Source organism: Stegostoma tigrinum, chromosome 27 (assembly GCF_030684315.1).
Source record: "Stegostoma tigrinum isolate sSteTig4 chromosome 27, sSteTig4.hap1, whole genome shotgun sequence".
Classification (NCBI taxonomy): domain Eukaryota; kingdom Metazoa; phylum Chordata; class Chondrichthyes; order Orectolobiformes; family Stegostomatidae; genus Stegostoma; species Stegostoma tigrinum.
This window is the reverse complement of record NC_081380.1, coordinates 29945444-29955216: the sequence shown is the minus strand read 5'-3', so window position 1 is coordinate 29955216 and position 9773 is coordinate 29945444. Positions and strand designations below refer to the sequence as shown.

The 9773-nt window shown below is 37.0% G+C and overlaps 1 protein-coding gene across 2 annotated transcripts; it reads left to right on the top strand.

The window, feature by feature from the left end:
* The first annotated feature begins 309 nt into the window (after nt 1–309).
* crybb1l3 (crystallin, beta B1, like 3) lies at nt 310–8233 on the top strand. 2 transcript variants are annotated; one of them, XM_048557454.2, is made up of 6 exons: nt 310–341; nt 501–577; nt 1590–1708; nt 2502–2634; nt 4844–4986; nt 7604–8233. In XM_048557454.2, exons 2-6 carry the CDS (start codon nt 512–514, stop codon nt 7770–7772), a joined length of 630 nt encoding a protein of 209 aa, XP_048413411.1. In that variant the 5' UTR covers nt 310–341; nt 501–511; the 3' UTR covers nt 7773–8233. The 2 variants fall into 2 exon arrangements, with proteins under 2 accessions (XP_048413411.1, XP_048413412.1); XM_048557455.2 differs by having other exon boundaries at nt 313–341; nt 504–577.
* Nucleotides 8234–9773: the final 1540 nt, after the last annotated feature.

The following is a 9773-nucleotide window of genomic DNA, read 5'->3' as shown; positions in this document are numbered from 1 at the left end:
ACAGTATCTGCTTATGTTCTTGCAGCGTAAATTTAACAAAAGCTGTACAAAGCTGTCTACGGGTCAACTCTTTGTTCTCGGCTGCACTTGTGTCTACTGTAGACTGTAGTTTTTGCTGATTTGTATGGTGTTGCCAATGAAACAAAGCAAAGAGCTGGAATCAGCTTCTGCTGCTTCAATATAATGACATTTTGTTTTGTTTATCCCTTTATGATTTAACCTGCTTGAAAAGAAAAAAATGCAACAAGCAAATCCACTGGATATATAAATAGGATGAACTGAGGTTTAAGCATCACTTTACATATTCTCTCTTGTCTGGCAAAAGATTGAACTGTTTCTGGGTGAGCCATTGCAGTACTTTCAAAAATTTAAACTTGTGAACTGTTGTGAAAACTTCATAAATTATGAAAGTTTAGAAAGTATAAAGTTAATCAAAAATGTATAAAACTATTTAGCAACTAGGGCAAAATAAATTTGTTCTATCTCGATTATTGTTTTAGCAGCTGTCACAATGTCTCACACTGGAATGCAGGGTAGCATTGGAAGCCATTCTGCTTCAAGTCTTCGCACTAACAGGGTAGGTGTATTGGTGGGTTTTAATTTCAATGTTGTAAATGATCTATTAATAATATTAGAGTAGGTCCAGTTTAGTGCAAATGAGGATTTATCATTAAGTAACAATTCCTGCTTATAGAAGTATCTTAATGTGAGCTTACTTGTGGCTTATCATTCGAAAGTTTTCTATAGGTGTGATCCAGGGTCAGTCTACTTGTGGACTGAGATTCCATAGTACACACAATGAGGTCTTAACAATCAATAAGCATTATTATTTTGAAGTATTTTACTTTGCAATTACTATACCATCCTATTTAGGAAAAAGTGAAATATTCATTTGCCTTTAAATAATTTTGCCAGACTTTAACTTCCTGTAAATTGTTACAGTTTGAAATAGGCATAGAGTAAAATATCTTAGTTTTAACTCCCCTCTTTTTGAATTATAAATGTTTGGAGAGGAGCAGCGAAGGTATATTCTAATCAACCTGTTTAGAGATGCTATTATACACCCCTGGAGCAGCTGGGACTTTAACTTAGGCCTCCTGGCTCAGAGGCAGGGGCACTACCACTATACTAAACTAGCCCTATGAGCAAGCCCATTCTTTATTGCTCAAGTGATCACATGTGACTATCCAGTATTGGTGTTCTGAGACAGTATGGATTAGAATTTAAACATAAATCGCAGTCAAAGCCAACCCTGACCTTAATGGTGTCTACCTGTGAGCAGCAGTCATCTGACAATAAGATGGAGTGGAAATTCTGTCTACTTCATTGCTACACATTTACCCAAGTATTGATATCTAAACTAACGTGGCACATACTGGATGTTGAATGTATGACCTTGCTACTCCACATCTCAGTGGCACACAAAGCATTCATGTACCCAGTGAACCATTATCTTTGCTGTTCATGGAATACATTTTTGAAATTAATAATACAAATTAAGGTTTTAAGTGCATGATTTATGCTTCATTTTTAACAGTTCAATTATAAAATAGCAATTGAGATTCTTTTATGCCATTTTTTGTTCTTAGATGATCATTTATGAGTATGAAAACTTCCAAGGTCGCAGAATGGATATCAATACAGAGTGCAGAAACATCTGCGATCAGGGCTTCGATAAAGTGGGGTCGATCCGTGTTGAATGTGGACCGTAAGTGCTTCCTTTCAGAATCGAATCGTGTGTTCTGTCGTGCAGCTATATGTTAACCTATCTGATGCATTAGTGTTTCTCCCAGCTTTTGCAGGTGGACGCAGTTCCTATTGTTTAAATATCAGGGCTCTGAATATTTATGTTTCAACTCATTGGTAATGAGTCAATAGTAAGTCAGGATGAGACATCTTTCCTTTACAATGAATTTATGCTGACACACTTATCTTCTGAAGCTCTATCTCACATTTTGAGGGTGTAACATACGTCTCAGAATGGTGATCTTCAAATAAGTAGTGCCCAATACACCCTTACACTGAACTATTATCAAACTACAAATTTGGAGATGAGACATTTGTATTTTGATTTGCATATGCATAAATAAGTAACATTACTTTCTACAATTGTTATTAACTTATACTACAGTACGGTTGCCCAGGGAGCAGCAACCCTCTGGCAGCTGGTCAACGTTGTTTCTGCTTTACCACATTGAGCATCAGAAGGATATTTGTGCAGTAGTACTTTATATACCTTAGCTTCCAAGTTGTGGGACACATATTAACTACGTTATGAAACACAGAACTTGATGACTCATTGTAATTCTGCAATGGTGACGATTAGTCAGTAAATATATTCAAAATTCAGTGACTAATGACAAATTATATATTTCTAATTTTTTTCCCACTTGAAACTTTCAACATATTGTTTTACAAAGAATTGTCCTTGATATTAAATTAGTTTAATTGTGTAACATGCAAAGACAAACTTGATTTTGTTGCAATCATTTATTTATCAGGTGGGTGGGTTTTGAACAGCAGAACTTCTGTGGTGAGATGTTCATGCTGGAGAAAGGAGAATATCCTCGTTGGGATTCCTGGTCCAATAGCTATCGCACTGACTGTATGATGTCTTTCAGACCTGTGAGAATGGTAAGATTTATTGCAAGACTTTGTATTACGCATCTATAAAGAATTTCATAAAATGGTGGATAACAATTGCATATGGCTTCTTTTTGGGCATGGGGTTAGTAGCTTCTAATCTGTCCATGCCCACTGAATTGAGGGCAGCACACAAACTTAGTGGTGCCTCCTCACTGTAAAGATAATTTCTTCTCTTCATTTTTCTATATTCTTGATTGTTGGCTGAAATCCGAAAAGGTCTGATTCAAAAGCCTAGGATTTCTGAAAGATTACAACTGTTTTTCAAAGCAAGTTATCTGCCCCTCATTGTAAGTGTTGTTTACACAGTTGTTGGTTCAAACAGTGGGGAAAACCCTGTTATATAAAAGCTGGAGCCATGTACAAATGGAGATTTGGTTAACAGTGAGTAGCTGATGTGTCTGTGAAATGGTGACCAGTTGATAATAAAAGCCACCTGCCTTGCAACAACTGTGATTGATCCCTAGGTGGCTGAACAGCTGGGGTTTGGGAATATTTGGGTCAGAGCTCATCACATTCCTGGAAGGGAAAGAGCTGTTGTTGCTCCACATTAAAAAGCATCTCAAACCTAATGACAGCCAGTTATTTCTCCTCATCAGTTGTGTAAGCTGTGTAAGCTGTGGCATTTAATTAATAAGTCAGAAATCTTTATAAGCATGAACCAGTCACCCTGTGGCTTCAACAAATCAATGAAAATATCTCGAGAGGGAAGGTGGAGAAACAACTTTCTGATGAGCAAACCAGGTGGACAGGGATCACTGAACTGCCTTCCCAGTCAGAAACATTCTGACGAAGGGTCCCTAGAATAGTGTTTTCTGTTTTTGTTTCTGATTTCCAGCATTCATAGTTCTTTGTTTTTACTACAATAATTCCAACTGTTTTGTAATGCCAGAAGTTGCGTGAATGTTTTTTTCCTGCAAGTTGGATATCTGGACCTTTAAATAACACTAGTAGTGATCCCTTTTGCAGCTGCAACCAAATTCTTTAGTGCATGGCAGGTGAATGCATTGAATGGATACAGTAACTAATGAAAGTATTTAAAGGGTAAATCATCCCTAATTTTATGCTTCAATTAAATTTTACAAACATGAGCCTGGCAACATACTGGAACATCTTCAAACTTAGAGGATTGAGCTCCATCAATTGATGTTGCACATTTCTGTATAAAGGAATGGAGCAGTCCTAAAATGAAGGAATGGAAAGATTGTATCCAGTGCATTTACAGCCAAATGCATTCATTAAATATTCTTTTCTCTGGAAACTGATAGTTTCTGATAGTCCAGCTCTTAGTTTTTACATACTGTTGAGGCAATTGGGTTAGCACCTTTACCATGTGTTGCCCGCTTCCTCTCTGACTGACTGAGTAGCCCTTACCTTTCCTAATGGGGCTGCTAGCTGATTCTTCAAGTGGCCCATCTGCATCCATGTCCTGTCTACTGCCACTAATTGGATGGCAAATGCAGTGGCAGCTAATCAGTTAGCCACTTCCTGTGAAGTTAAGCCAGCAAACGCGATGGCTTGGGATCTGGGGTGCAGTGATTACAATTTTGGGTTTCTGGCACTTAGTGGAAAAATCCAGCTCGGTATGAAGGTAACAAGAAAGGTCCTAACCAGCAAAGAGATGGAAAGAAAATCCAAATGGATTTGGATGGTGGTGGTTTAACCTCAGGGTGACCACACCTCAGGTGAGGTGGGAATTAGATTAATTATTAATATACTTCAGACCACTAAGTTAGAGAATGTATGCTAAGGGAAAAATACATAGAAAAATATATGAAATGCGTGAAAAACATAGAATCATAATTATGGAGGATTTAACCTTTCTTATTCATTTATAGGAATTGAGCATTGCTGGCTGGGCCCACATTTAGTGCTCATCCCAGTTGCTCTTGAGAAAGTGCTGGTGAGGACTGAAAATGCGGAAGGGATGGAGCTTTTACTATACTGTATACATACTCTATATACTGCAAGTACTGTGTGTACAAGATTTATTTCTGTCAGTATGTTAAAAACCCAGCCAGGGAGGAATCACTGCTACTAATGTATAATATGGCATAAGCATGAGAGATCACCTTGAGATTCTTTGCCTGTAATGTTTAAGATTTAGTTCAAATAAAGCCAGGAAAAAGAAGGTTTCATTTTGGTAAATAGTGCAGTGGAATCATTACATACAATTCCTAAAACTGCCAAATCATTATAGGATGGGCAGGACCATAAAATTTGCCTTCATGAATGTGCTAACTTTGATGGAAGAAAAATGGAGATCTGCGATGAGGACATTCCCAGTCTATGGGCTTATGGTTTCCAGGACAGAGTTGCCAGTATTAAAGTAATTGGTGGAACGTGAGTAACATTCCTTTCCTCTTTTTTTTGAAATTGTATTTTCTATTTGGAAAAGTTGTAAAAAGATAACCTTTGAATTGTAAAGAAATCAGACCGCAGTATCAGTTTTATCGAACAACGTGTATTTACATGTCATATGGAATAATAGCTCAGATCACTGCCCAAGAGAAAACTACGAAGTTTCAAAACAGGAAACATGAAGGATGTGGGAAGGAAACAAAAGCATGTACAAAGTGGTTCATGACAGATGAGGAAATTGTAAGCCAAGTGGATTTTGGCATTGACTTCAAAAGATTAATCATTCAAAGCGACTGAAAGATTTGCTGCTTTTGATTAAATGAAGGGACAAATTGATTGGGACACATAACTGGTGAAGGTCAATGAAATAAGATGAAATAATATCTTGAGGGATTGAGAATGAATGCAAGAACCTTTAAGCATAAAGTAGGTCAACGACAAAAATTTTGTTTGAGAGAGAACTCGTGGGACAGTAACAGCTGATGGGTTGAATGATTAATATGGAGAAATAATGCGGATATTAACATAGTGAAATATTCCATTCCTATATACATTTTTAAAAAGGCAATATTTTATAAGGGAGTATATTGAACTATTGTTTGATGATGATCATTCAAACAGTTCATGAAATATTAATTTAAGCAGGAAAAAGATACTCAGAATAGTCTTTACAAGTTGGCTAATGAGACAATTGATGCATTAGTTTTAACTTTTCAGAAATCCATTAGATTCAGGGAAGGTTCCTTTAGATTGGAAATCGTTAACCCTTTTATTCAAAAGAGAGGCAGAAACCACAAAACTACAAACCTATTAGCCTTACATCTATCATAGGAAAAACGTGAGAAACTGTAATTGAAGATATTATAACAAGTTGCTTTGGTAAATTCAAGGTAGTCAGGCTTTGTCCAGATTTCCAGAAGGCATTTGATAAGGTAAAATATCAAAGGTTTTTGTGGAAATTAAATGCTCATGGTGTAGGAATAGCATATTGGGTGGCTAACAGGGAGTCAAATCAAGTATACCCTTTTTGGACTGGTAGGATTCCATGCATAATTTCCCACAGGAGATGGCGCTGGGGTCTCAGCTGTTTATAATTTATATCAACAACTTGAATGAAGGTATCGAAGGTATGATAGCTAAAGTTGCTGGTGACTCAAAGTTGGTTAGGAAAACAAGCTGTGAAGAAACATAGAAAATAAATTCAGGAGCAGGCCATTCAGCCTCTTGAGCCTGCACCACCATTCAATACGATTATGGCTGATCATGCAATCTCAGTATTTCATTCCCGCCCTCTCACCATACCCCTTGATGCCTTTAGCCACCAGGGCCATGTCTAGCTCCTCTATTGAATACGTCTAATGAGCTGTCCCCAACAGCTCCCCGTGGGAGTGAACTTCACAGGTTCACAAATCTGAGAGTGAAGAAATTCTTCCTCATCTCATTTCTAATGGCTTAACCCACCCCTTTACTCTTTATTACGAAAATAGGAGCGGACAAAGGGATAATGATAGGTTAATTGAGTTGGCAAAAATTTGGACAATGGAGTACAATGTGGGTGAGTGGGAAGTTGTCCATTTTGGCACAGAAATAAAAAGGAAGCACAATATCTAAATTCTGAGCATTTGCAGAGCTCTGAGATGCAAAGATTTCTGGGTGTTCAAGCATTTGAATTGCAGTAGTTTACTGTGCAAATACATGAAGTTATCAGGAAAGCCAGTACAATGTTATGTTTTATTCTGAGGTGAATAAAATGCAAGAGTGGGGAGGTTTTGCCTCTGATGTACAAGATATTAGTGAGACTGTAACTGGACAACTGTGTACAATACTTAGGAAAGGATATTAATGTGTTCAAAAAAGAGTCCAGAGAACGTTTCCTAGACTAAGACTAATAGCTGAAATGGACGGGTTGCCTGATAAAGAAAGGCTCAACAATCTAGAGCTGTATCCTTTGGAGTTTAGAAGAGTCAGAGGTGAGTTAATTGAAAGATAAGATCCTGAGGGGACTTGACTGGGTGGATGTGAAAAGGATGTTTCCTTTTGTGGAAGAATCTAGAACTAGGGATCATATCTTAAAGATAAGAGGTCACTCATTTAATGAAGAGTTGAGGAAATACCTTTTCCCTCAGAGGGATATAAGTCTTTGGAATTCCCCTCAGTAAATGCAGAATATTTCAGTACTTATAAGGTAGAGATGGATAGATTCTTGATTACTAACAGGCTGCAAGTATGCAGGAATGTAGTTTTGAGGTTTAATACATATTAACAATCATCATCTGATGGTACATCAGGCTTGAAGGACAGAGTAGCGTACTCTTGTTCCTTGTTTATGCAATTCACAACATTGTAAAGGTACAAAAATACAATTTATTTAGCTGCACCAATTTGAAAGCTAGCCACATCAATACTGGCTTTTGCACCATCGACTTTTCTTGAGTTTCTTATCAACTCTTAAGCACAGTTAACACCAAATACACATATATGAGTACAATTGATCCATTGGTTTTATATTACCTAATCTATACAAGAAATTAAGGTTTTGGAGTAATTACTTGGGAATATAATTGCAGATTTACCCTCTGATTTTTTTTGTATTTTGTAGATGGGTTGGCTATGAATATCCAGGCTACAGGGGATATCAATACGTGCTAGAATGTGGATCATACAAACACTGGAATGAATGGGGTGCTCAACAACCTTTGATTCAGTCCATGCGCCGTGTGAAGGACCAACAATGGTACAAGAGAGGTTGCTTTGAGTTTATAAACTAAAACAAATCATGCTTTTAGACAGCCATGGGAATAATTTTATTGTTTTCATATCTGGACCACAGAAATTAATAATCACTTATCTGGTATCAATTGTTGTATATAATTTCCCATTTTTAAATTATAGTGGATACTTTCGTGGACACTGCAATATTTTATTTTGCTGGCAACAAATCTCAATTATTTCAGAATTATCGCAAAAAATAATAGCTGGTTTAAGTCCAGCTTATGTTTCTTAGCCCAAACTTTTCAGAACGCATTATGAATCCCGTTCTTTGTGGGCCTGAATATGACTTTTGAAAAATGGGGAAGGGATGACCTCCTACAGTGTGGATGACTCTCCGCTGTGACTTACTCAGGGATGTGGACATCTTCAGCAAACCTCACGTACATAACACAACATTCATTATTGATCTTTGTTTCATTTCCGATACTTCAAATATTTGTACCTCATGTCATTTCCTTTTACCAATAAAAGTAATCTCTGCTGTCTTACAGAGATAATAAGATTGTAACTTCAAATAGCTGGCTCCATTTTGTTAATCATGTCACACTACATACGTACTGCCATTCTGAAATCTTGATGAAAAAATCATTTAACATCATTTATCTGTATGTTGTCTATTTACAGGAACTTTCATTACAACCTACTTGCTTTAAAACAAAGCATTAAAATTTTCTTGCTAATAAATCTGGCAACTGTCCATATCTATTAATTTGAAGCAACATAGGTGAAATAATTGGGCTTTAAAATCTGGATGTTGAGCATCACCTAGGGGGGAATGCATAAAGGAATATCTGGCAGGGATTTCAAACAGGTTCACAGAACGTGCCTCCATACTTTTTCCATTCATTTAGGGATATTTAAGTGACTCTTGGATAGGCACATGGTTGACAGTAAACTGAAGGGTATGCACGTTAGTTTTGATCTTAGAGAAGGATAATAGGTTGACACAACATCGTGGGCCAAAGGGCCTGTACTGTGCTATACTGTTCTATGTTCTATTTCAAATAATATCAAGGCTCGGACAGTTCTATTCTAGATGAAATCAAACACAACAGTACAATTTTAATGTACACATTTTATGGTACAGTAGTTCCAACTAAACTCTTATAATAGACTCTCTAATAAATGTCACATGGCATTAGAAATCCGGAATTCAGTGCTGAAAAGGTAGGGTGCATCAGAAACTTGTGTAACATTTAAGTATTATTTAGATATTCACTCACATCATCATAGCTTCCAAGGCTATGAGCTGAAGAGTTGAAAAATGGGATTAAGTGCAGTCAGATCTGTTGACCAGTGCTAACATAGTGGGCCAAATAGTCTTTTTTCTGCTGTAAATGTCTATGAATAAATGCATTGGCGCCATGGGGAAAGCTCATTAAAGGCATTAGATATAAGACAACACAAAGAAGCTGTTCTGATATTGAAATAACTGCACAGAGGTTAGTATCCCATTACCAAATCACCTTTTATTTACCTGTTTGTATTGGTCAGCCAGGTATTTCCTAATTGGCCCAGGTAAACAGCTCCAATCAAGGATTTTATAGTCAACAAGATCCAGCTGTTTCTAATCACTGCGCGTATCTTGTTAAATTTCTGCCCTTCTTGTAAAATGTATCATATCATAGTTATCCATTGTATAATTCTATCCACTCACTGAGTTCATCCATGTCCTCCTGCAGTGTACTGTGCTCTTCCTCACAGTTGCCATATTCCTTAGTTAGTACTATCAGCAAATTTTGATAGTTCTTTGAAGTTGAAATCAAAAGCTAGGGGTTGAGGAGGGAGCAATCTTTATTGATTCCTGCCAACTAAACTTTTTTATTCTTTCTCCTAACCTTTCCAAAAAAGATTGTGCTCATTGAATCTCTATGATCTAGGTTTAAGTTTGACCCTCCACCAATGTTGCACAAGGGCAGTAGTTGTACACTAACTAAAAAATGCATGACAGCAACTCTCCAAGCCTCTTTGGACAGCATCATCTATCTGCAATCTCT

Coding starts and splice junctions, on each gene's coding strand:
- crybb1l3 (XM_048557454.2), top strand. CDS start 512: ATGTCTCACACTGGAATGCAGGGTAGCATTGGAAGCCATTCTGCTTCA. Junction 578..1,589: donor CAAGTCTTCGCACTAACAGG/GTAGGTGTATTG, acceptor TTTTGTTCTTAG/ATGATCATTTATGAGTATGA. Junction 4,987..7,603: donor ATTAAAGTAATTGGTGGAAC/GTGAGTAACATT, acceptor TGTATTTTGTAG/ATGGGTTGGCTATGAATATC.